At 37.6% G+C, this 27,869-nt stretch overlaps 2 protein-coding genes across 2 annotated transcripts; one reads left to right on the plus strand and one right to left on the minus strand.

The window, feature by feature from the left end:
- The first annotated feature begins 7,176 nt into the window (after nt 1-7,176).
- Nucleotides 7,177-9,292, plus strand: LOC110627974 (LOB domain-containing protein 36). The gene is made up of 2 exons (XM_021774398.2): nt 7,177-7,757; nt 8,296-9,292. Exon 2 carries the CDS (start codon nt 8,307-8,309, stop codon nt 9,207-9,209), a length of 903 nt encoding a protein of 300 aa, XP_021630090.1. The 5' UTR covers nt 7,177-7,757; nt 8,296-8,306; the 3' UTR covers nt 9,210-9,292.
- Nucleotides 9,293-26,789: 17,497 nt separating this feature from the next.
- On the minus strand, nt 26,790-27,659 carry LOC110627572. The gene has a single exon (XM_021773920.1). The coding sequence runs from the start codon at nt 27,657-27,659 to the stop codon at nt 26,790-26,792; it is 870 nt and encodes a 289-aa protein (XP_021629612.1).
- Nucleotides 27,660-27,869: the final 210 nt, after the last annotated feature.

The raw sequence follows: 27,869 nt of genomic DNA on the forward strand, positions 1-27,869 counted from the left end.
GGGATGGAGATATGCCAAAGACAGCTTTCAGGACCAGATATGGGCATTTTGAGTTCCTTGTAATGCCGTTCGGGTTAACAAACGCCCCTGCAGCATTCATGGATCTCATGAACAGAGTATTTAGCCAGTACCTGGATCACTTCGTTATTGTCTTCATAGATGATATCTTGGTGTATTCCAGGAATGCAGAGGAGCATGCCCATCATCTGCGGTTGGTCTTGCAGACTTTGAGGGAACATGGCTTGTATGCCAAGTTCTCTAAATGTGAGTTCTGGCTGAGGAGCATTTCGTTCTTGGTGCATGTAGTGTCAGAGAATGGGATTGAGGTGGACCCCAAGAAGACAGAAACTGTGGCTAACTGGCCTAGACCCACTTCAGTAACAGAGATTAGAAGTTTCTTGGGTTTGGCAAGTTACTACAGGAGGTTCGTTCAGGACTTCTCAAAGATAACAGCTCCTCTAACCAGATTAACCAGGAAGAATCAGAAATTTCTGTGGACCGACCAGTGCGAAGAGAGTTTTGAAGAGCTTAAGAAGAGGTTGACTTCACCACCAGTTTTAGCTCTGCCATCTAGTGATGAGGACTTTACGGTCTTTTGTGATGCATCCCGTGTGGGACTAGGTTGTGTACTGATGCAGAAGGAGAGGGTGATCGCTTATGCTTCTAGGCAGCTAAAGAAGCATGAGTTGAATTACCCCACACATGACCTGGAGATGGCAGCAGTAATCTTTGCACTCAAGATGTGGAGGCACTACCTCTATGGGGTAAAGTGTGAGATCTTCACAGATCATAAAAGCCTACAGTACATCTTGAGTCAAAGAGATTTGAACTTGAGACAGAGGAGATGGGTGGAGCTGCTGAGTGACTATGATTGTAAGATCCAGTATCATCCGGGTAAGGCGAATGTCGTGGCAGACGCCCTAAGCCGGAAGTCACTAGGTAGCTTATCCCACATATCGGCAGAGAGGAGGCCAGTGGTGAAGGAGTTCTACAAGCTTATTGAGGAAGGTCTACAGATGGAGTTATCTGGTACAGGTGCCTTAGTGGCCCAGATGAGAGTGGCACCCGTGTTTCTGGAGCAGGTGGCTCAGAAACAGCATGAGGACCCGGAGTTAGTGAAGATTGCCAGGACTGTTCAGTCAGGCAACGATAGCGAGTTCAGATTCGACAGCAAGGGGATCCTCCGCTATGGGAGCAGATTATGTGTACCAGATGACATTGGGCTAAAAGGAGACATTATGAGAGAGGCTCATAATGCAAGATACAGCATCCACCCCGGAGCCACCAAGATGTATCAAGATTTAAAGAAGGTTTATTGGTGGCCAGCTATGAAGAAAGAAGTGGCACAGTTCGTGTCAGCCTGCGAAGTGTGTCAGAGGGTGAAGCTGGAACATCAGAAGCCGGCTGGAATGCTTAACCCGCTACCTATTCCAGAGTGGAAATGGGAAAATATAGCTATGGACTTCGTAGTGGGGTTACCGGCGGCGTCCAACAGAGTGGACTCCATATGGGTGATTGTGGACAGACTCACCAAATCTGCTCACTTCATTCCTGTCAGGAGTGGCTACTCTGTGGACAAGTTGGCGCAGCTATATGTGGATGAGATCGTCAGGCTGCATGGGGTTCCGGTTTCGATAATGTCGGATAGAGGGCCCCAGTTCACCTCCAGGTTTTGGCGGAGTCTGCAGAATGCCATGGGTACTAGGTTGGATTTCAGTACTGCCTTCCACCCCGAGACTGATGGACAGTCAGAAAGGACCATCCAGACTATCGAGGATATGCTCAGAATGTGTGTGCTGGACTTTGGCGGTTCTTAGAGGCAGCATCTAACTTTAGTGGAGTTTGCCTACAATAACAGCCATCATGCTAGCATCGGGATGGCTCCATATGAAGCTTTGTACGGAAGGAAGTGCAGATCACCTGTTTGCTGGGAAGAAGTTGGAGAAAAGGCCTTGGCAGGGCCTGAGCTAGTAGAGATCACCAGCAGGGTGGTACCCATAATCAGAGAGAGAATCAAGACTGCTGCCAGCAGACAGAGGAGCTATGCAGACGTCCGCAGGAGACAGTTAGAGTTTCAGGAGGGGGATCTGGTATTGCTCAAGGTGTCTCCAATGAAGGGAGTGGTTCGCTTCGGGAAGAAAGGTAAACTAGCTCCACGATACATCGAACCCTTCGAAATCTTGCAAAAGATTGGGAATGTGTCGTACAAGCTGGATTTACCTGCTTCAATGAAAAGAATCCATCCGGTTTTCCATGTTTCAATGTTGAGGAAGTTTGTGTCAGATCCGAGCGAGGTTCTTAGTGAGCCTGATGTGGAGGTCCAAGAGGATCTCACTTATGTCGAACAGCCAGTGCGGATCATAGACACCCAGATCAGAAAGTTAAGAAACAAGGAAATCTCGATGGTGAAAGTCCTGTGGAACCACCACAACTTGGAAGAATGCACTTGGGAGACACGGGAGTCTATGCTCCAGCAGTACCCTCATCTCTTTTAAGGTTAGATTTCTATGTGTTTATGTGCTTATATGTATGTTATGTTTTATGCCATGCTATGTGTGCTAGTTGAGGTACATTCGGGGACGAATGTTCTTAAGGGGGGGAGAATGTAATACCCGGCTAGATTCTGGTATCGGAATTCCTATCGTCCGGTGGAATCTCGGATGTCGGAAGCCTCTAGTAGGGTAGAAACATGTTTTCATAAAATGTTTTAAGGTATTTCATGGTTTTAAGTATGAAAATTAAATGAGTTTTGCATGAAAAGTCTTTGGAGGAAAACCCAGGTTCGGCCGCCGAAAGTCAAGTTTGGCCGCCGAACATGCATGCGTTTTGGAGGCACGTTAGGCCCCCGAAAGCATGAGTGAGGGAAGCCCAAGTTCGGCCGCCGAAAGTCAAGTTCGGCCGCCGAACATGGCATGCATGTGGAGGCACATTCGGCCCCCGAACGTGGCCTGGCCAGCCACTATAAAAGGGTCCCTTAGGTCCGCACGGGCGAGCTTTTTCTTCCCCGTTGTCAGCCAAGGTGAGTCTCCGCCACCCCTCCCTCGATCTTGAGTGTTTTCCTTAGATCTTCCATGATTTTCACGGGTTTTAACTTCTGTTTTGAAGATCTGTGAGTAAAGAGCAAGTTTTGGGTACTTGGAGGTTCAAAGAGCTCAATCTCTCCATCTCCAAGCTAGGATCGCCTTTCCTCTCGTTTCTTCAAGAGGTAAGCTCAGATCCACCCTTGTTATGTGTTTTAAACAAGCATTAAGTTGTTTTATGGGTAGAGATGCATGTTTAGGCTTGTGATGAGTTTATGGGTTTTGATGTTTTGATGAACAATGTATGTTGATTTTGTGTGTTTGAAGTGTTGTAGTTGGGGTATTTGCTAGTTTGAGACCCCTAGGTGTAATGTATGGTATGTATGCATGTTTTAGAACTAGTTTATGCATGATTGGTGAGTTTGGAGGCAAAAATGCACAAAGGAGCCGAGTTTCTGCCCTTTGGCAGAAACCAGGTTCGGCAGCCGAAGGCACTTTCGGCCGCCGAACATGGCTGGTGAGGCAGGCCTTTCGGCTGCCGAAGTTGCCCCCGAAAGGAGACTTTAGTCTCTGTCTGGCACTTTCGGCCGCCGAAGGTGCCGCCGAACATGTATGAGTTTCGCCTCTGTCTGGGAGTTTCGGCCGCCGAAGGTGCCGCCGAACCTGCCTGACTTTCGGCTCTGGAGGGACTTTCGGCCGCCGAACCTGCCGCCGAAAGTGCCCTGTCCAGCCATTTCTTGCATGTTTTTCTATGATTATTTCATGATGTTTTAGGAGGTTTTTGGGGAGTATATTAGAGTTATGTTTATGTATGTTTGGTCCCTCATTGGAGTCCACCTGTGTAGGTTCGGACCCGAGGAACCGAGGACCCCAGCAGTGAGCCAGCTGCTACAGAGTTTGTCAGAGCTAGCCAGAGGTGAGTGGAATAAACCTTAAGTTTTAAATTAAACGAAATATGAATTTTGAGCATGACCCATGCATCATTAATGCCATGAGTTATAGTAGGTTGTTTGCATTAGTATTCACGAATATGTTGCATTGCATTTATGATGTTGATGTGGATTGGTTATTGGATGATCCTTTAGTCCTCATATGGCATGATGATGCTACGGCATGATACGGTATGGAAGTCCAGGTTGTACCCATTCTACGTCCCTGGCACGATGTAAGAGAAAGTCCAGGTTGTACCCATTCTACGTCCCTGGCACAGTTGGACTGTATGATATGTTATGTTAAGGGAAAGACCGGTTGTACCCATTCTACGTCCCGGCACAGTTGGACTATGTAGAGGACTATTGGTGACAATACCATCCGAGATGTGATTAGTTGTGATGTGTTGCATTACATAAGGGCATGAAATTTTAATATATGATTTCCACTATTCTGCTCACTGGGCTTTGTAGCTCACCCCTCTCCCCTAACCCCAGATGTGCAGGTACAGGGTAGACCAGAAGGTTAGCCAGAGTTTATTGAAGTATGTTGATGTAATAGTTAGATTGTGGACATGATAATTGTACTATGATGTAATGTAAGAGATTTCAGTATGATTTGTAATGAGGTATTTTGAGGTTATAGATGTGCTTGACCCTATAAGTATTGTAATCCCTTGTTGATGCATGATCTTAGATATTTGATGATACAGAATGTTAGCCAACTCATCTCATGTTGTATCGCCCGTTGGGGCATTGTTGAGATCCCACAGAGGGATCATGATTATGATCATGACTATGTACATGTATGTTCAGGTTGAGTTGGATGTTTAAAGGAAAAGTTTAAATTTTTATGCTTGTTGTTGATCATGTATGGGATTATACAGGTTTACAGGTTTATGTCAGGCTTGCTACGGGTCCCGGCGGCCTTAAGCCGATCTGGATCCTAGCGCCGGTAGCGGTCCGATTTTTGGGTCGTTACAATTAACTTATGTGAATATAAACAATTATTAATTTATAAAGTCATTATAAAAATAAAAAAATATACTATTTAAATAAGTATATATAATTTTTTAATTAAATTAGATTAATATATTTTTTTTATTTTTTATCAAGAAAAATATAAATACATTAGTTAAATTTTGGATCAATCTATTTTGTATCTTAAATATTTAACCCTCTGCCTTCATCGATTCAATGATTAGGTCATGTTTTAAAATATTAATAAAATAGTAATCGACTGATTTGATTTTAAATTAAATTGAAACGAAATTGATTGTTTTAGTTTTAAATTAAATTGAATTAAAATTAATTGTTTTGGTTTTAAACCAAATTGAATTCTAATAATTAAAAACTAAATAATTTTTTTTAAATGATAACTAAATTGAATCGAGTACAAAATTAAATTGAATAAAAGTGATTTTTTAAAAAAAATCAAAATAAAAAATGATTAATATAAAATCAGACCGATTAATAAAAAATTAAACTGACTAATAAAAATAAACCATTTAATAAAATTAAACTTAAAATTCAAATTAAATGGATTCATTTAAGATATAGCGACATAAGTTTTTAAATATCCTTATATAATTAAAACTTTTTGCACTTATACATTAAGATAATAAAAAGATTTTTGTTATGAGATAACTATATGCTAATACATATTTTAAAGTATAGCATATAATTAAAATTTTGTGACGTTTATAGTTTGTGTATTTTATATTTATATAATTTACTTATAAAATGTATGAATTTTTTTTATTTTAAATTAATATAAAAATTAAGATGGGAAATATTATAAAAAATAAACATATTTTCTAAAAAAACAATGATAATTTGAATATATTTTTTAATTTTTTTAATTGAAAATCATTTTTAATATTATATAAATGAATATATATTTTTTTATTTTTTTGTAAAGAACAAAATAAAACTAAAAATAGAAAATAAAAATCATTTTTTGTAATTAAACTTCCCACAGAAAATAATTTGTATTTAAAAAATAATTGTTGTAAAAATATTTTAAAATTTAAAAAATAATAAATTTGTTATTATTTAATTTTAATTTAAAAAATAAAATATATTAATAAATTTATTTATAATAATTTTAAAAAATAAAAAAAATTTTAAATTATTGACGTTTTAACAAATATATTCTAAATTATAAAAAAATAACTATTTTACTATTAAATAACCAACTAAATTTAAATATATTATACTATTAAATTTAATAACAAAAATGTCACGTTATCATCCTAATCAATATTAAAAATTAATATTTTAATATAATCTAAATAAATAATTATTAAAAAATCTCAAATTTTATTAATTTTAATAATTATATCTTCCATTTGTTTTTAACGAATATACTCAAATTAATTTTTTGATTTGTTTAATTTTTAATTTTTATTCAATTTACTAATAAGTTTAGATTATATATTTTTAAGAGTTAATAATTTATTTTTTATTTTTTATATTAACAAATATAATTTTTTGTGTAATTATGACTAATAAGTATTACGATAACGATATCGCTAATAAATTAAGAAGTACATTATTCATTATCTAAAAAATTAATTATACTTATTCTATTGTTAAATAATTATTTTAAAATAATTAAGTTCAATTTATTTTATAATTACTATTTATATTTTATTTAATGAATTTAATCATTTTAAATTTATTAAAATATAATAAATATAACTATTTTTTAAATATAGAAAATTGTGCTTGTTGATTCACTAAAATTAAGGTTATCATACTATTTATGATTTATAATTATATAAAAAATTATATTTATTAATAAAAAATTATATTTATTAATAAAAAAATTATCACTACTTAAGAATATATGATTTGAGATTATAAATAAAACGAATCAAAATTAAAAATTAAACTAAATTGAAAAATTGATTTGAAATATATTTATTAAAAAAATAGAGTATAATTATTGAAATTTATAAAGGTCAGAATTTTTTTAATAATTATCCATTATATTTAAATATTAATTTTTAGCATTAATTAGAATGATTGCTTGATATTTTCGTTAAAATTTAATGATATAAATAAATTAACACTTAAATTTAAGTGTATGATATAAATAAATTTAAAGGGCATTAGAATAACTATAGAAAAAATGCCAATGTGACATCTCGAAGATTTTTGTATTAAAAGAGGAAAAAATCATTAAAAGTATTGTATATATTAGCACGCAACACAAACAAATTAAACTGCCGCCAGGAAGTGCAAGACAAAGCAGAAGGCAGCACTAGGGGCCAGCCACCAGGCACACCGGCATCCGCCTCCAAGAACCGTCACCCTCCACCTCCTTATTCCTCCCTTTTGTCTCCTCCTCAAGGGCCTGTCAACATTTATAGCCTTTCTGTAGGGTCACTCTTTGTCCATCTCTTAGGCATCACTGCCCGTTATGCCCTGCAACCCTTTTTACACTTGTATCAAAACGCCCTTCACTGACATTTGTACATTAAATTCAATAATCCCACTTCTGCCCCCTAACCTCCTGCTGTGTATTTATATGGAAAGATCGATCTCGCAATTTCATGCGCAGAGATTAAGGGATTTGTGTGGTTTTTAGTTTGGGAAAGGAAAAACAAGTGATTTTTGACGAGAAAATTAGATTTTGAAAGATCCCTTTTACCCCTTTTGAGTTTTTTCTTTTCTTTTTTGAGTTTCTCAACGATGATGATGATGAACAAGAGATAGACAGAGACAGTCATATAAAGACGACAGATTTCTACAGAGATAAAGGATTAATAATACAACACTTCTATTTCTTTTACATCTTCTGGTAATTTTAGACCCACTCAGTAGGTATCGGATCGTTGTTTTCTGCTCCTTTCTATCGCTTTCTCTTGTAAATCTTCCCTTTTCCTTTTCCTTTTTCCTCTTCTCCGGGCAATTTTCTAGGACTTTCGACGATATTTTGATATATTTTAGCCCAGATGGAGATCTTATTCTATTTTCTCTCTCTGTTATAGTTTTTTCTTTTCTTGCTTGCTTTTCTGATTTGATTATTTGTATAGTTGTTTGTGTATCCTTTGCAAAACCCAATACTTTTCATCTTGATTTTTCGTAGAAAAATATATCCTCTTCCTAGAATCGGTGAACGAAGGTTCCCGGAATCCACTCTGCATCTTTCTCAGTGATCCCACCTTTCCATGCGCTTTATAATATTCATTCTTTTTTCAAGTATTGATATATTATTATATATAACTCTTTCTCTCACTGGTTGTATTCTCAAGATCCTTTCTCTTCCAGATTCATGAAAGGTTGATCTTTTCTCAAGCTTTGATTTATTTTTTAAAAATTTGCGTGTTTGTTTTCAGAGAAAAGGAAAATGTCAACACCCAACTCGCCATGTGCAGCCTGCAAGTTTCTGAGGCGGAAATGCACGCAAGAGTGCGTTTTTGCACCGTATTTTCCACCGGATCAGCCTCAGAAATTCGCCAATGTCCACAAAGTATTTGGGGCCAGCAACGTCGCTAAGCTTCTCAACGAGCTCAACACAGCACAACGCGAAGATGCTGTGAATTCCCTTGCCTATGAGGCCGAAGCTCGCCTCCACGATCCCGTCTACGGTTGCGTTGGCCTAATCTCGATCCTTCAACACAGGCTGAAGGAACTCCAGAGTGATCTCTACAACGCCAAGAAAGAGCTCTCACAGTATATTGGTCCTCAAGCAATGCTTCCGACTCTGCAATCTCCAGCGTACATGCCTCATCAGCATCTGAGTAACCCAAATGCGTCGTCTATGATGCAACATGGGGCGTTGCCGATAATGGGTATCCCTTGTAGACCAACGAACGGCGGGCAATTGGTTATGCGCGAGCCTTCGCAGCAACAACATCAAAACCAAATCTTTGAGGCTCAGCAATTAGCTGCTGCTTTGGCTGCAAGAGAGCAGCAGGATATGTTTAGGGCTTATGAGCAGCAGCAAGAGATTGTGAGGCTTAATAGAGGTTTCGACGCCGTGGATTCTGGTACAACCACCGGTTTTAATCAAATTACTGTTGCTGCTATGTCACCATCTCTTGCTTTAGGAAGCTTTGATACACCATACCAAGTTCAACAACAGCAAGTGGATCATCCCCAACATCATCAGCTCGAAGCACAGCTTTTTCTTCTGCCACAAGAGTCACAGCCTCAACCCCATGAACAACAGCAACATTCTCAGCAAACCCAACAGCAGCATCAACCATCTGGAAGTGATGAGGGTGGAAGCATAGGCCTATCTTGTTGATGTTTTTCAGAGCCCTTGCGCTAATTCTAATTCATGTGATGCAATTTCCCAATCAAGATAACTACGTATTCTTTATTATTATCTTAATTTTTTTTCCTCGGGTGTGGTGGTTGGTGTTGTGTGCTCGTGCACATGAGAGACTCATATCACTAGAAGAGCAAGCTCTGCATTTTTTACAGCTTGCTTTTCTATGCAATCTGTAAGCAATACCGTCTGGTGGGCAGTGGAAAGCCAATACTACTCTTTATTCCATGGATGAAGGGTTGGTAAAGAGAATTATTGTCTTTTCAAGTGCGAAAACTTTATTACAAGAATTCAAGTGTATGTATATTTAAATAATAAAATATTATAAATTTAAATATAAAATCTATCGTTGATTCAAAAAAAAAAATATAAAATCTATCATGATTTTAGTTTTGCCCATTTTTAATAAGTTTGGAGTATATAATCTAAAAAGGCAATGAATATATTCCTAAAAGAAAAATATAAAAAGCTTAGTTCGCCATAGCTATTCGAATTGAGGAAATATATATTTATTGTCTTTGATTTTTGCAATCCACTAATTGAATATGTGAACTAATATTAAAATTTAATAAAAACTTCTACTCATAAAAATTATAATAATTAAATATCAGATAATTATATTATTAATAATTTGTAAAAAAAAACATCTAAATTACTGTTTATTACTTCAAATTTTATAAATTTTTATAAAATACAAAAATTATTAAAAATAATTTTATCATTTTATAAAAATAAAATTGGACGGTCAACATTGTTTTTGGGATGTGAAGAAGAAGAGGAGGAGGAAGACTTTACATTTTGAAATGAAGGATCTGCATTGATATTCGAGTACAGCTAGTTTGCCTTCTCATTTGATAGAGACAACACATGGTTACCTCTTTTTGTCTTAATTTCTTTCTTTTTTTTCTTTTTTTTAATTACAATTTACAATATGCTTTAATGTAAATAAGAAACAATGAAGTTCTTTCTAAACTGTCATGTTATTTATTAGCCTTTTAAAATTTCTATTCAATGAGTTTAAAAAAAGGACTATTAATAAAAAAAATTTAATATTTTTTTATATTCATATTTTAATTTTAAAATTAATTTTTTATATTTATTTTAATTTTTACCGATTGTCTTAATTAATTTTAATTAAAAAATTTAGTCATAACATATAAAATTATTTTTTAAAATATCTATTGAATAAAAAAATTTAAATATCTACGTTGACCTATATTTATAACTAAAATTTTAAATTTTAAATAATGGGACTAAATTTTTTCAATTTATCATTAAATTAAATATGAAAAAGTTAATAATAAATTATAATATAATTTTTAAAGTTTATATTAATAAATATATAGTTTTTTAATTTAAATTTTATATTAAAAGTAAATTTATTTTATATTTATTATATGTAATATTAAACAAATATTTATTACAAATAAAATTTTTCATATAAATATTATATATTAAAAAATTTTTTTAACTGATCAATTTATATTCACGATTGTTATGTGTATATATTTTTAACATATAAAAAATTATAGTTTATATTAATAATATTAAATAAAATATTATATATTTTAGTATAGAAAATGATCTTTTATAGCGCACACACATACACATTTAGTTTGATGGTAAATACATTTAAATAAATCTGAGAGATATCAAATTCTACTCCCGTAATTTCATTTCCATTTCAAACAAAGAAAAAATAAGTGATTCTTTATAATTTTTATAAATATTTAAATACATTAGCCACGTGTTTTGAGATAGTTTAATATTTTTATTTTGCTCATTTATATAAAAAATAAACTTATAATATATATTAATTTATTTATTGATCTGACAAAAAACTATATTTTATATATTTTATATATTTATATTTTAAATTTTTATTAACTATAATATGTGTATAAAAATACGAAAGAGAAGTAAATAATGGGAGTAACCAAACAGAAAATTGTTAAATAAGAATATGTACTTTAAGAATTATTTTATTAGTTAAATAAAATTTTAAGGATTATATTATAATTTTTTTGATAAATTTTCAAATTTAATTTAATACTTTTGATTATAATTGTGATAAATTTAAAAAAATTAGTTTTATTATCTAAAATTTAAAATTTTGAATATAAATATGAATTAAAGTAAAGGTTTGAATTTTTTTATCCAATAGATCTTTTAAGAAATAATCCTACATGTGTGGACTACACATGTTTTTGGTCAAAATTGATTAAGACAAATGGCTAAAATTGGGACAAATGTGAAAGGTTTGGTTTATTGTCCAAGATTTTAAAGTTAGAATATAAATATAAAAAAGTTTGAATTTTTTTATCCAATAGCCTAAAAAGGCTTAACTTAAAAATTTTTACAGTGTAATACTTAAAATTTAGTAAAATTTACAATTTAATTTTTTTACTTTTTAAATACTAAATAATTTAGTTCCTAAAATTTTTTATTTTTATTAATAAAATTATCCTATTGTTAAATTTATAATTAGTTAATTTTTAAATGAAAAAGTCAACTCAAACTAAAGAAACTAAATTATTATAAATATTAAAATTATAAGAATTATTCATCTTTGATTTTTGGCTAACATGAAATGCGTTTGGAATTAAATATTAAATTGGTAAATATTGAAAGTAGGAATATAATATTCTAATAATGTATCAATTTCTTTTAGGTAGTCTTGATATATTTACTCAAAAGGCTTGCTTTGCCTTCATGAGAAGCCACATCAAAGTTTATTAATTTCATATTGTAGATTGAATGAATTAATAATTTCAAAGAATAATCTGAGGGAGACTTTGATGTAACGGTAAAGTTATTTCATTTGTGACTTAGAGACCATAAGTTCTTAGTTATGGAAACAAAATCTCCTAAACCACTCGTAAATCTGGCATTCATGGACAAACAGATATTATCAGCCTTTGAATCATCCAAATATGAAATTTTTCTGATGGAAAATCCAAATCTTTAATGCTAAATCTTTTCTTGGAGATTTACCAATGGGTGGCTTGATATGTGGAAAACATCTTGTCAAATCCAAAATCGGTTGACTGGATCTTTATACCTAATAATAATAAAAAACAGAATAATATAACAACAAGGCAAATTGGCAGGATTTGCTGCTGATCAGAAAACAACCTTCTTGTCTGCTTTGTTAAGTTTTCCACATTTGCTGCTTACATTTTCCTGTTGTGGATAAAAACAAGCTTCATCCATTCATCATCATCACTGTTCTTTATCTCCCTAACTTTGCTTTACTTTTATAAATATTATTCGATTAATTTAGATCTGTATTAATTAATCTTATTAAAAAATAAAATAATTTTTAATTTTTAAAATTAGTTGAATTTCAAACACTTCTATATTTATTAAAATCATAAAAAAGGTCAGCCAAACTTTTATAATAACCCAGCACACCGGTCTACTTTTACCAGCATGATCTGAATTTTAAATCAATGGATTTAATTTAACATGGTCAAAACTAAAAGGTCAAAATTTAGTTTATTCAATTTAATAGGTCAATAGGGCCGTAAATTTTTATGTATCGAATACCAAATCAATTTATATATACTGCCGAAAAGAATTAAAAAGATGTCTGATAATGAAGGAATAGAATATCTATATGTACGGCCCGATAAAAGAGAAAGAATATTAAAAAAAAAAAGAGTGAAATAAAAGGACCAATATATCAAAACTCTATTTTCTTTCGAATTTTTTATCATCGTTTTATATATATATATATGTTAAATATATTTTATTATGATTTTAAAAACTAAATATTTTTGAGCTCTTTTGGCTGCTAAGCCAGGAATTAAAACAAAAAGAATTTTAAATACTAAGAAGAAGATGTTATATATCAGACAAGGCTCACTGATCGAGCAATTAATGGAATGAAGGTCTGTGCACACAATTGCTTACCAACACAATGGAGTCTGCATCCTTTTCTGTTGGCTGCAGAAGTCAGTGTACAGTGCAATACAGTCGCACCACCACTCTCATTCCCCACCGGACCATCCACCACTGCCGCACCGCCTCCCTCCCTTCTTTGTCCTTATTCTCATTATGGGTCCTTCTGTCTTTTTCTCTTACGCCTACCTCTCTCTTTCTCTCTCAGCGTCACCACTTCATCCCTCGCGTTCCGTTAAAGACAAGCGAAGCTTGTACATCTTTTCATATCCCCCATTTTACCCCTACATTTCTTCTAATATTACTCTATGAGTCCTTTGGCTTCACCATCAGGGTAATGTAACTCGCATATGCGACTCCATTCTTTTGTCTTCTCTTTGAGTAGCTCACATGCTGAGTTGTGTGCACTTGAAGTTATTAATATTATTCTTTTTAAGCCTCGTAAGGATGAAAACAGACTGGTGATTAATAGGCGGGCGACGACATTGACCGGTGAACTGGAATAGCCGGTGGAAGGAAAAATAGGATAGTGTAGGGTGTAAAGGGCACAGAATCCATCAGTTCATGGAGAGAAGCTTAAGGTTTAGTCACGTCGATAGAGCAAATGGGTCAATCAAAACAACTGTGTGCAGATGTTCAAAAAGAGTAGCATTTATCGTACGGACGCTGACACGCGAATAGCAGGTCTTAAGTCGTAATAAGAGGGAGGGAGGTGAAACACTCTTTACATCGTGACTCGCGCGCAGCTCAACACCGCGCTTCGATACGCTAGAAGGTTGTAGAAAAGAAAGCGCCTTGCATTTTAAACTGCCTGCCAGTTTTCCTTTTTTTCCACCTTTCGAAGTAAACGACATGTCGTGACTGAATTTTGTACATTTTTTCAAAATTCTTTTTTTTAAAAAAAATTATTATTTAGTACCTATATTATAGATAAACTCATTAGTTACTCCTTCAATTTTAAAAATATATTAAGATATTTTGAACATTTTAAAAAAAAGTCTATTAATTAGTATCTCTATTAATTTTATTCATTAAGTATTATAAAAAATTTTAAATATTTTAAATATGAAGGGACTAATTAGTAAAATTTTTATAAATTTGAGTGATAATTAATAAATTTTTTTAAATCAGAAAAAATAAATTGGAAGATATTTAATGATTAAAATTAGTAAATAGATTAAATAGTAGATTTTTTGAAATGTAATGGATATTATAATATATTTTTTTAAAAAACAATGAATTAATTATAAATTTCTTTATATTAAACTAAATAATAATTTTTTTAAAAAAAAAACCTTCGATTTTTAATTATTGATTACCTTTAATGTCTGTTTTATGCTCGTATAAAATTAATATATTATGGTTGTACTTTTAATAATATATAATATATTATGATTATATATTGCAGGAAAATAGGATTCGAATGCTATTTATTACAATAAAATTATGTAAATAATTTATAGTAGAAAAATAATAATAGAATAGACCATTGAATACTTTCTATGAATAATTAATCTGCATAAAAAAATAAATTTTAAAATAATAATTGACTATTTTTTATTTTACATGACCAAAGAATCTTTATGAAATACTGCTTTTTCGGCAACTTTCAATCTTTTTGTTTATAAAAAGAGTTTTACATTATTAAATTTCATTGATAAAAAAATATTTTTTGACATATCTAAAGGAGTTTTTCTTATTAATAGGTTATATAATACAATAATCATTCAAAATAGGTTGTGTGTTGACACTCGAATATAGGGTTATATGACAAGACTATAATCAGTTGATATTCAGTTCCACCAAAGAAAAAAAAAAGACTCGAACGTTTCAGGTTTTAACTCTTCATCAAAATTCCTCTTCTTAATTAACCGAATGAGACTCTGTGAAAAATTACCATTAAATAATGCAATCTAACATATTCTTATCACACCTATAATCACATAGTTTCATATTTACTAGTCTATAAATAAATCTCACATTAGAAATAACATAAGATTAGTTTAAAATAAAAAATATCAAACAAAATAAAAAATAAATTAAGCGACTCTTGGAGAGAGAATTTCTAATAAATAAGAGAATGATAATAGATCGATTTCCACCTAAAAAATAATCTTAACTATCCAAATGATATTTCATTCAAGCACTAAAGCAATCCCTTCTTGTAATCCACAAATCTAGCCACAAAGAAAAATCAACATCAATGTAAAAAACAAGAGCCTCGGTTCCAAAACAATTTATTTTCAGAGATTTATCATATAAGTAGCCATTAATAATAGTAATTATTATTATTATTATTTTTTTATTTTTATTAAATTTAATAATAGTCATTATTATTATTATTTTAACTTAAATAACTGTGCAATTCGATCAGTCATTCAAAGTTGAATACTAATTAAATAAAACCATAATATGAATATTAGGGTTGTGATGGAAAAACAAAGGTTGCTTTTCGTACTGGAATTAAAGTCTTGAATTTGTTTTGGCCTCATTACAAAAATATTCAACTTTATCACAATTTTTTTAAAAAAAAAATTCACATTTTTAGTTTATTCAATTACTCAATTAATTATTGCACGCATTCAATGTTAATTACTTAATTAGTTATTATTTGCACGCCATCTGCATTATTTTATTATTTTACTAACATGATTTAATATTTTTTCTACATTTATACTTACCATCATTTATAAACTTTTATTAATAATAAAATTCTTAATTTGATATAGTTTATTTTAAAGTTTAAATAATATATATATATATATATATATATATATATATATATATATATATATATATATATATATATATAGTAAAAGAAATTTTAGATAATTATTACTCCATTAATTTTATAATTTTTATTTATTTTATTTTTTTACACATATTAAAAAAGATATTTTTTATTAACTTTTCAATTATACACAACTTAAAGAGATTAAATTTTATTAAATATTAAGAGATGTTAGATTTCTTAAAAATAAGATAAAATTAAATAGGGTTATAATGATCAATTTATATATTATTATAGTGTAAAAAAGAAAGTGAACAATAATTTTAGGATAACTTGATGTTTCTGAAACTAAATTGACGTCATGGCCGAAATGGAGCTGTGTTGTAATTGGCTAAACCTGCAAGAAAGAGAACATGAGGTAGTGGATGTCTACGACGGTCACTCCGACGCTCAAGTCAATAAAGTAAAGAAAGACGAGTATGACGTTTAGAACTCAAGAGTAGATGTGTGAGAAAATAACGTACATTTACCTCTATGATTCTTCTCCTTTTATACTGTAACAAGATGGAGATAAATATAATATTTCCTAGTAATCCAACGATGATGTAGCCAATTGCTTGATAGGGGATATCACCAGCTGATAGGTAGGTGATCCTACGATTACAGGCGTAATGGGGATACGGTGAGCTGATAACAATAACTTTGTACCAAGACTCACCCTATCCAGGAGAGGGCAAGTCTTGATGATGTACCGGGTGTTAAGGTGTCCTAGTCTTCCTTTCCTCAGGTGAAACCATGACACCTATTTACCAGACCTTTGCCTCGTGAACCTATTATGTGGTGACAACTCATGCCCTGCTTTGGGTGAATCTTGTGTAGCATCATAGGTCCCCCCGCTGGTCTTCGATTCTTTAGATTCGAAGGTGAGAGTTATCTTCATGATCTGGAGCATGTGGTTTGTCTGTTCAAGCTGAGCACACGATGTCCTTACTTTCTTACTTACTTGTCTTACCGACTAGTCAGGTCCAAGATCTTGTTTAGCAAAAATTGATCCAAGTGATATAGTAATGCCTTGACAAGTTTTCAGGCTCTCTCTAGCACCAACCAGCCTTAAGGATCCTCCAAGCATCTTCTAACCCTTACGAGTTCCTTAGCCTTTTCCAGCCTTCTCGGGCATTTTTCAGCTTTATCGAGACTTCAGACATGTCGTATACCCACCTTGCAGCCTGGCATGAAATGCCTTAGAATCTTCTTGTGAAGCGAGACTAACACCCGGTTACTCGGCTTGTCGTATACTCACTTGCGGCCTGACATGAAATGCCTTAGAATCTTCTCATGAAGCAGGATTAACATCCTATTGGTCGGTCTAGCATATACTCGCCCTGTGAATTGGCATGAAATGCCTTAGAATCTTTTCGTGAAGTGATATTAACACTCGGTTAGTCAATTTGGCGTATACTTGCCTTGTGATCTGGCATGAAATGCCTTAGAATCTACACCTGAAACGAGGCTAACACTTGATTGGTCTGTCTAGTGTATACCCACCTTGTGGCCTAACATAAAATGCCTTAAAATTTTCTCATGAAGCGGGACTAACACTTGGTCAGTTGGCTTGGTGTAAACTCGCCTTATGGCCTGGCATAAAATGCCTTAGAATCTTCTTGTGAAGCGGGACTAACATCCGGTTGGTCAGCCTGGCATGTAACCGCCTTGCGGCTTAGAATCTTCTCGTGAAGCATGAATAACACCCAATTTTCTGGCATGGCATATATCCGCCTTGCGGCCTGGTATGAATGCCTCCAAATCTTCTTGTGAAGCGGAACTAACACCGATTTTCTAGCCTGGTGTATGTCCGCCTTGCGACCTGGCATGAATGCTTAAGAATCTTTTTGTAAAGCGAGACTAACACCCGGTTTTCTAGCCTGATATATACCCGTCTTGCTGCTTGGTATAAAATGTCTTAAAATCTTCTTGCAAAGCGGGACTAACACCTGATTTTTTGACCTAGCGTATACCCGCCTTGCGACCTAGCATGAAATATTTTAGAATCTTTTTGTAAAATAAGACTAACACTCGGTTTTCTAGCCTAGCATATACTCGCGTTATGTTCTGGCATGAAATGCCTTAGAATCTTTTTGTGAAGCGGGACTAACATCCAGTTTTCTGGTCCGACGTATACTTGCCTTGTGGCCTAACATGAAATGTCTTAGAATCTTTTTGTAAAGTGGGACAAACACTTGATTTTCTGGCCTAGTGTACAACCTTCTTGCGGCCTGGGATGAGATGTCTCGTTATGCGCAACCCATGCCCGAATGGCCTTGTGGCCTTTTATGAATATTTATTTTCATAAACTAATGCTCGGATTATATGCGGGACCCATGCCCGAATGGTGTTGTGGCCTTTTATGAATTTTTTTCGTGAACCAATACCTGGATTATATGTGGGACCTATGCCCAGATGGACTTGTGGTATTTTATGAATTTGTTTATACGGACCAACGTCGGGTTATATGCAGGACTCATATCCGGATGGCTTGGCAATTGCCTTATGGCCTTTGTTTTTGTCTCCACGCTTTCATCCATCCAACGATTTTGAATTTCCTATAAAAAAAGAAGCTTGAAGAATGCATCCAAATTTTATTATATTTTCATAAAATAAATAAATATTTCTCTAAGGATAAAATAAAAGACTTGATTGTCTGACTTGACTGATTTTAAAACTTGGAGTTTGACTCAAAAACTGGACATCTATGATATTTTCCTTATTATCACCCCTATTAACACTCGATCCTTCTGCAATCACATGAATAACTCCACATAGGTTCATTGTTAGGGGTAGTTTTAGAAATTGTTACCTTGAGGTCGGGCCTCCTATCTTTTTTACTCTTTCTGATGAACTTTCAAAGTGTATCATTTCCTACTAATCTTTCGATCTTGTCTTTCAATTGTTGGCACTCCTTTGTTACATGTTTATAGTCTTCATAAAAATTGCAGTACTTGGTCCTGTCTCATTTTTCGTCTTTCTTAGGGATGAGTTTGAGAGGCCGTCTCATCTTGTTGTCATTTTTTCTAATCCACATTAGAATATGCATTTGTAAGTCATTCAATGAGATATATTTCTTATACTTACTGTAACGACCCGGAAACCGGTACCCCTCTGTAACGGCCCGAACCATTACTGGCACTAGGATCCAGATCGGCTTAAGGCCGCCGGGACCCGTAGCAAACCAACGATACTCTCTATGTACCTGATAAATCTCATACATGATACAAAACGACTCAACAATCCTGTAAAACTCTGTAGGCTTAACTACTGCTACTCAGATATGCTAATCTGAAATGGCCCTCAGGGCCTATACCAGGGACTACTATCTGCTGTGGTTCAAGGGATTGAAACCCTTTTCATCTGTAACACATCCCACTGGTATCTCATCGAAGCCATACTTTAAGCCTAACTCACACATTTCTCATCAAGAAACGTAAAAAGGATTCATGTACAAGGGATTAATCATACATCACACTATAGCAATAACACTAGGGAAAGCACAAGTCTATCCAGTATATGACAGTACATAGCTATACATGACATTACCACTAAGCTTTTAATTACATCATGTCCACTATGCTATTACAACATACATTCATGCATAACGTTCCTCTGTACTCTTGCTGACTTTGACTTCTCATAGCTATCTCAGGACCTGCAAAACTGGGGTTAAGGGAGTGGGATGAGCTCTAGAGCCCAGTGAGGAGGAACAATAAAAATGCCTTCTTGGCCATTTCTCTTCAACACTCACTCCTTTTTCACTCTAAACCTTTAAAACACTGGAAATCATTTTAGAAAACTTTCTCTTACCCTTCCAGAGACCTCTAACATCCTCGAATTCCACCGGACGGTAGAAATTCTGATGTCTGAATCTAGCCGGGTATTACACTTACCTCGGTCATTCCTTCCTTAGAAGACCAAGTAACTTCTGTGGTCTCCCTCATACCCATGCTTCTCCAGCTTTTGGCCTTGCTTTTGACCCATCCTTTTGTTCTCTTCCCATCCTTCTTGGCACCTTTGAGCAGTCCGTACCAGCTTCCAGCTAGGGTCCTTAGGAACATTATCTGATGGCTTGAGGTCTCTACAAAAACTTCCTTCCTCCCTCTGAGAGCCATGAGTGACGCCTCTTCCCTAGCTTTGTAATGCTAAAAGATAACATGTAACCTTCTGACATACTAGAGCATTTGCTCGATGCTCAGATCGTTTAAATCTACCTCGTTGACCATAGAGGGTGTGCTTTGTCCACTGCTAGGAGTGGAAGAATTGATAGCATCCTCATTAATAGCAACCTTAGCAACAGCTTGTGAATTGTCAGCCATTTCTAAAGGTAAAAGAGAGATTTTTTTTTAAGAGAAAAGGGATAGAAGACCTGTTTTAATCCAAATAAATAGAGAGAATTCAATGGATTTTTTGGCAAAAGAATCAAATGATGTTGTTGAAATCAAATTAATAACGTGGCCAAAATGGAGCTTGATGACCGCTGGATTTCTTCACTCCAGACTAAGGTCAGGCCCATTAGGACGACCCATAATCTGAAGGTTTCTAAGTCTCCCCCAAGAACCGGGTCCGGCCCATTCAACTCAAAGACCGGGCTCTAATCAGCTCCTTCAGAACAGGCCGGCTTAGCTCTTCCGGCCCGATGGACAGATCCTCTCCGGGCCTAGTCTCAACCTCATCCCCTGGCCCAGCTCAGAATCAGGAAGGAGTTCAGCCCCTTCACCTTGTGGGACCATCTGCATGCGCGCCCGGGGAGAATCAGGGGCCGTTACGCATGGGACAAAGATCTGATTCCCTCGTACGTCCGTATCAACGTAGCAGGGATAGGTGGTCCAATGATACACGTTCTGTTAACACGTCACTAGTAGACAAAAGGAAACATATAAAAGGAGAAATACTCTCCTCTAGGTCTAAGCTTTTTCTGTCTTACAGAACCCATTGTAAAACCTTATTTTCTGGATCTCAGATCATCAAGTGGCGCCGTCTGTGGGGACGAAGGAGATCTTTTCATCGCCGGAGTTCCACTCTCACAAAACACCCACTGAGATCCACAATGGCTAATTACAATGAAAACAACGTCACTCCAAATGACCTGAGCTCTGCCCAAGAGAGGCAGCAGTTCTCCTTTTCTAGTCCTACAACACCAAATAACCAAACACCAATCCCTTTCAACCCCTCGCCAAGCCTGACGGGGAATGCTTCCACCGACACCTTGTCCAACCAAGACCTCCAAACCATGGCCCTCCAACTACAGAGCACCGCCCACTGGCTGGGGTAGATAATGCAGCAACGGGGCCTTAACACCCCCGCCAATGTGTCACCGGTGGTAGAAGAACCCCAGACCAACGAACCTCAGCCTACCTTCAACCACCCCAGAACTATCAGCTACGAAACCGGATACGGGAGGAGGAGAGCCGGAGAAGAGGAAGAGCCGACAGCTCGAGTTCATGGAAGGAGGGTGAAGGAGCTGATAGAGAATGATGAAGTCGATAGCTACTCCGCCGAAACCACCGGAAGAATGGGGAGTGAAACATGGGAAGAGGAGGCCCACCAGGAGAGGAAGCCCATGCGGGAAGGGGAGAGTGTAGACCAAAAGTTGCAAAAGATGAGAGAGCAACTCTTGGCCTAGCTAGGAACGAAGGATCAGAACCAGGCCCTCCTGCCCACCTCTTCGCCCTTCTCGAAATGGGTACAGCAAGAGACCGTGCCTAAGAAGTTTATGATGCCGCCTATGGCCGCATACGACGGGGCTGGGAACCCTAGGGAGCATGTCTTGAACTACAAGACTTTCATGGAGCTACAAACTCTGTCAGACGCCCTGATGTGCAAGGTATTTCCTATGACGCTCTCGGGGCCAGCACGGGCGTGGTTCAACAGCCTTGAGGCGGGAAGCATTAGTAGCTTTAGAGATCTGGCCACTCGCTTCATCAGCCGTTTTATCGCTGGAGTGCCCGCAGATAGGAAGACGAGTTACCTGGAGACGATCAGACAGAGGAAAGACGAATCACTCAGGGAATACGTCGCCCGTTTCAATACGGAGGCCTTGCAAATCTCCGAGCTCGATGAAGGAAGGGCTGTAGAAGCCATGCAGAAGGGAACGACCTCAGTAGAGTTCTTTGGTTCACTGAGTAGGAAGCCTCCGACCTCACTGGCCGAGCTAATGAAGCGGGCTGAAAAATACATAAGGCAGGATGACGCCTTAGTGACAAGCAGGTTCGCTAAAGGAGCAACAGACAAGGGGAAAGCACCGGAAGAGGGAAGGCTGGAGAGGAACGAGAAAAAGCATGGCAAGAGACTTGAACCGTATAGACAACCCTGGGAGCGCAGGGACCAAAGACCTCTCCCTTCTCGGGTCTCAGAACAAAGGTCACTCCCCCCGTGGGCTCCAAAGAAACCGACCCCTCTCAATGCCTCTAAAGCCGAAGTGCTCATGGCCATCCAAGACAAGGAGTTCCTCCAGTGGCCCAAGCCTATGAAAACGGAACCGAACCAATGAGATCCTGACAAATATTGTCAGTACCACCGCACGAACGGCCATGACACCAATAACTGCTTCCAGTTGATTGCTGAGATCGAAAGGCTAATAAAGAGGGGACACCTCAAGAACTTCATAAAGAAACCAGAAGAACAAAGGCCTCAGCCAAACCCAACAGGACAGACACTCAGAAGAGCGGGAACATGGCAGGTGAATGACGGATCTAATAGGACCATCAACATGGTCGTTGGAGGAACAAAAGGTTGAACAAGCTAGAGAGGTATTTTCCTTAAAATATTTGCGAAAAGAAATTCTTGTACTATGAAAGCACGAAATAACACATCTTATAAATGCAATGATTAACTCTATTATTATGAGTACTAACTCTCTCAGGAAAAGAAAAGAACAGATCTCAAAAAGACCTCCCGGAGCAAAAACGGCCAGCGAGGATCCCGTAAGATCTCCTGGAGCAAAAAAGGCCGGCGGGATCACAAAGATCTCCCTGGAGCAAAAACGGCCGGCGAGGATCTCAAAAAAACCTCCCGGAGCAAAAACGGCCAGGATCCCGTAAGATCTCCTGGAGCAAAGAAGGCCGGCGGGATCACAAAGATCTCCCCGGAGCAAAAACGGCCGGCGAGGATCTCAAAAAGACCTCCCGGAGCAAAAATGGCCAGGATCCCGTAAGATCTCCTGGAGCAAAAACGGCCAGCGAGGATCTCAAAAAGACCTCCCAGAGCAAAAACGGCCGGCGAGGATCTGAAAAAGATCTCCCGGAGCAAAAACGGCCAGGATCTCGTAAGACCTCCTGGAGCAAAAACGGCCGGCGAGGATCTCAAAAAGACCTCCCGGAGCAAAAACGACCGGCGAGAATCTCAAAAAGATCTCCCGGAGCAAAAACGGCCAGGATCCCGTAAGATCTCCTGGAGCAAAAATGGCCAGCGAGGATCTCAAAAGACCTCTCGGAGCGAAAAACAGCAGTAAAGATCTCAAAGATCTCCCGAAGCAACAAAGACCGGGGTCCCTAGTGATCTTCCGGTATTGTAATACCCGGCTAGACTCCGGTATCGGAATTCCTACCGTCCGGTGGAATCTCGGATGTCGGAGACCTCTAGAAGGGTAGAATCATGTTTTATAAAAACGTTTTAAGGTGTTTTATGATTTTAAGTATGAAATTAAATAAGTTTTTACAAGAAAAGTCCTTGGAGGAAAACCCAGGTTCGGCCGCCGAAAGTCAAGTTCGGCCGCCGAACATGCATGCGTTTTGGAGGCACGTTAGGCCCCCGAAAGCATGAGTGAGGGAAGTCCAGGTTCGGCCGCCGAACATGGCATGCATGCGGAGGCACATTCGGCCCCCGAACGTGGTCTGGCCAGCCACTATAAAAGGGTCCCTTAGCCGAAAACGGGCGAGCTTTTCCCATTTTCGGCCAAGGTGAGCTTTCCGCCGTCCCTCACCCATTTTTGATGTTCTTCCTCTAAATCTTTCAAGATTTTCACTTGTTTTCACTTGGTTTGGAAGATTTAAGCTTTTGAAGCAAGTTTTGGAGCTTTGGGAACTCAGGAGCTCATTTTCGTGGATCTCCAAGTTTAGGTCGTCTCTCTCTCGATCTTCAAGAGGTAAGAGCCGATCTTAAGCTCCTTATGTGTTTTAAATAAGTTTTATGCAAGATCTATGGGTAGAAATGCATGTTAGGTTATATGTTGAGTTATGGGTTAATGTTGATGTTTTGAACAATGTGGCTTGCTTGAGTATGTTTGAAGTGTTGTAGTTGGGGTATTTGATGTTTTGAGGCCCCTAGGAACTTGTATGCATGATTTGGTTGAGATTTATGCTTGATTTGAGGTTTTGGGAGGCAAGGGGTTCATGTGAACCAAGTTTCTGCCCTTCCGGCAGAAACCAGGTTCGGCCGCCGAAGGGAGTTTCGGCCGCCGAACCCCCTTTGTGGAGGCAGCATTCGGCTGCCGAAGTTGCCCCCGAAAAGAGACTTTCGTCTCTGTCTGGGACTTTCGGCCGCCGAAGGTGCCGCCGAAAGTGCCTGACTTTCGGATCTGTCCAGGACTTTCGGCCGCCGAAGGTGCCGCCGAAAGTGCCCTGTTCAGCTATTTCATGCATGTCTCTATGTGATATTTTCAGGATGTTTTAGGGGGTTTTTGGGGAGTATATTAGAGTTGTAATTACGTACGTTTGGTCCCTCATTTGAGTCCACCTATGTAGGTTCGGACCCGAGGAACCGAGGACCCCAGCAGTGAGTTCAGCTGCTTCGGTATTGTCAGAGTCAGCCAGAGGTGAGTGGAACTAAAACTTAATCTTTTAAATTAAATGCTTTATCATGTTTCATGCATCATGATTTTGCAATAGGATGATTGCATTAGTTTTCACGAATATGCCGCATTGCATAAATTGTTGTTGTTGTGGGTGAATGTCGGATGACCCAGTTAGTCCATGACAGGAAGACCAGGCCCCATGCTACAGGCCTGGCACAGAGTAAGAAAGACCAGGCCCCAGTCTACAGGCCTGGCACAGAGTAAGGAAAGACCAGGATTCCATCCTATGGTCTAGCACGGTTATGGGACTTGAAGACCAGGAGCCAGAGGAGGCCCTGGGAAAATGGTAAGTAATGTATGTTCTGACAGGAAAGACCAGGACCCCATTCTACAGGCCTGGCACAGAGTTAACTTGGACTAATTGGTGACGAGTTCACCCAACCCTTATGTGGATTGTTTGTGTTATGATGCATTTCATAGAGCATAGTGTTAACGTGTTTTTACTAGCTCTACTCACTGGGCTTTTAGCTCACCCCTCTCCCTTTACCCCCAGGCTTGCAGGTACAGTATAGTGCGGGAGTCCGGTTAGAGTAAAGAAGTCATGTTTATGTAATAGCTAGCAATGGACATGATCAAATTGTAATGTAAAAGTACAGTATAGTTATGTAATGAGTTTTATGGATGTTAGTGTGTGCTTGACCATAGATTGTTGTATCCCTTTTATACATGATCTTAGAGATTTTGATGATGTTTATGTAAACCAACTCAACAGATGTTATGTTTCCCATTGGGGGCACAGATGAGATCCCACAGAGGGATCAAAGTTATGTTTATGTTATGCACAGGTTGAGTTTGGTTGATGTTCATGGAATGAAAAGTTTTAATTTTTGTGCATGTTGTCGATCATGTATGGGATTATACAGGTTTACAGGATGTATGTTTGGCTTGCTACGGGTCCCGGCGGCCTTAAGTCGACCCGGATCCTAGCGCCGATAGCGGTCCGATTTTCGGGTCGTTACAGGTATCACATACTCACAAGCAAACAGTGGTATACAACGACCACACCCAAAAACAAACTCATAAGAACATAGTTCCGACCTCATATAATAGATTGGTGCACGGAACTATAAAAGAAAAGCTAAACTCCGACCTCCCAAAGGAGCTCGAGTCATAAGGTACAGAGACTTTGATCTCACACAACAATCAAAGGCGTCAAAATGCCACGCTGACCTCAAAAGGATGCTGAAACAGAAATAAAAGAATTCAAATCCGACCTCCTGAAAGAGCTCGAATTAACAAAGCCAATAAGACCTCGACCTCGCAAAGTAACCAGCACATAACAAGATTAAACCTAGGTACCTCAACGCATGTATCATATAGCAGTACGACCCACTACAGGTTAAAGCAGGGCTCGCAGGCGCCTAAGCGCCAAAGCACCATGCCGACCACAAGAAAGCGAGCTCAATACTAGTAAAACTCAGGGGCAGCAAAGAGCCCATAAAACGCTCGAGAGCAGACAGCACATAAAACACTCGAGAGCAGACAGCACATAAAACACTCGAGAGCAGACAGCACATAAAACACTTAGGGGCAATAAGAAGCCCTGACCAAAAAAAAAAATGCCTAAAGTGAAACCAGGCGATTACACATGACGTCTAGGGATTTACCCCTCACCACTCATGTAATAAATGCTGAGGAGGTAAAGGGGCAACCTGAGGAGAAATCCAATGGCGTAAGCAGATGAGACCCCAGCTTCAGCTCTTGTCAAATCAGAACTAAAAGCAAAAAGGCCAGCCTTGCTCATCACCTCAAAAGATCGCGAGTTTAACCCACTATTGAAACAGAGCTAGCAGGCACGGCCAGTTCAGCTCGAAAAAAGCATACGGGTAAGTATACCTTAGTGAAATAGATAAATTTATAAATCAAAAGTCCTGTCAATTGATAATATTTCAGTTCTGACGAGCTTGAAGGCAAAAAGGAAAGATAGTATAGTGGATTCCTTAGAAAAATTACGAAGTACACAATATAAGTGTTTCATTATTGATAAGTAGAAGTAAGAACAGCTCGAATATAAATGAAAGACAAAAAAGAATTCAAGTAAACAAAAATAAAATTTCAATAAAAGAGCGGGAAAATTTACAATCTAATCATCTAAGATTATGGGAGGAAAGATTGTCCTCAAAGGGCTTACATTCCTAGGTATTTCACTATCTACACTATTGCCCTCTACATTAGTATTTACATTACTGCTTAGGGGAGGTTTGGTGCCCTCTTGCTCAGATCTCCCATCACCTGCATAAAGTATCATCTCTTGCCCATGGGGCCCAGCATCTTCCACTCCTAGCTCTACATCCTCCTCTTGAGGCCTGGAGTTGTCCTCCTCAGGTTCGAGGACCTCCATATCTTCCTTTTCTCCTAGCCCAGTGTCCTTATCAGAGGGCCCAGCTGAAGTGTGAGAAGTTTCCTTAGGCAGGGGAAGGTCATCCTCTCTATAAAGCACCTCCTCGCCATCAGAGTCTTCCTCTTTGGCTCGGAGTTCAGACAGCGAAGCAGAAGGAGCCTGTCTGGCCTCCCTCAAACCTCGATTGAAGCCAGACGCGAACATACGGAAGCCCTTTCGCCAAATAGCCGTCTTCAGTTCGTCAGAGGCCTTGTACTCGGCAAGTCGTGCCTGGCAGGCCTCAGCTATCTCTGCTTTCAACTCAGAAGAGTCCCTGTAAGCTTGAAGACGAACCTCACAGGCCTGTTCAATCTCCTTCTTCAGTTCGGCTGACTCCTTAAATTCCCGCAAGCGCTCCTCACACTCCAGCTGAACCCTATCTTCAGCCAGCTTAGCATCCTCAAGCAGGGCTGAGCATCTCTTCTTCAAAGCCTCGATCTCTTGGCTGAGATGTTGATTTTGGAGTTTTGTTGTCTCAGCCTCCAAGGTCAGGTCTTTAAAACTTTCTGCCCGCTTGACCAACTCCTGCTCGAGGACCACTACCCGAGCCAGGGCTTCCTCCCTCTGAGCCATCACTACCTCGTGTTGGAATCGGGCTGCCTCAGAATCTGCCTTCAAGGCCTCATACTGGTGGCGGACCTCATCTCTCTCCCTTTGAACCTCTTCCAGAGAAGACAGCTATTTTAGGGCTTCTTTACAACGAATATCTGCCTCAGCTGCCTTCTCATCCGCTCTCTTGAGAGCATCCAGGGCGTATGCCAGCTCTGCCTGTAAGGACTTGGA

This window comes from Manihot esculenta, chromosome 12, assembly GCF_001659605.2.
Source record: "Manihot esculenta cultivar AM560-2 chromosome 12, M.esculenta_v8, whole genome shotgun sequence".
Taxonomy (NCBI): domain Eukaryota; kingdom Viridiplantae; phylum Streptophyta; class Magnoliopsida; order Malpighiales; family Euphorbiaceae; genus Manihot; species Manihot esculenta.

Excerpts from the sequence above, each read along its gene's own strand:
- LOC110627974 (XM_021774398.2), top strand. The coding sequence starts at position 8,307 with ATGTCAACACCCAACTCGCCATGTGCAGCCTGCAAGTTTCTGAGGCGG.
- LOC110627572 (XM_021773920.1), bottom strand. The coding sequence starts at position 27,659 with ATGGCTCAGAGGGAGGAAGCCCTGGCTCGGGTAGTGGTCCTCGAGCAG.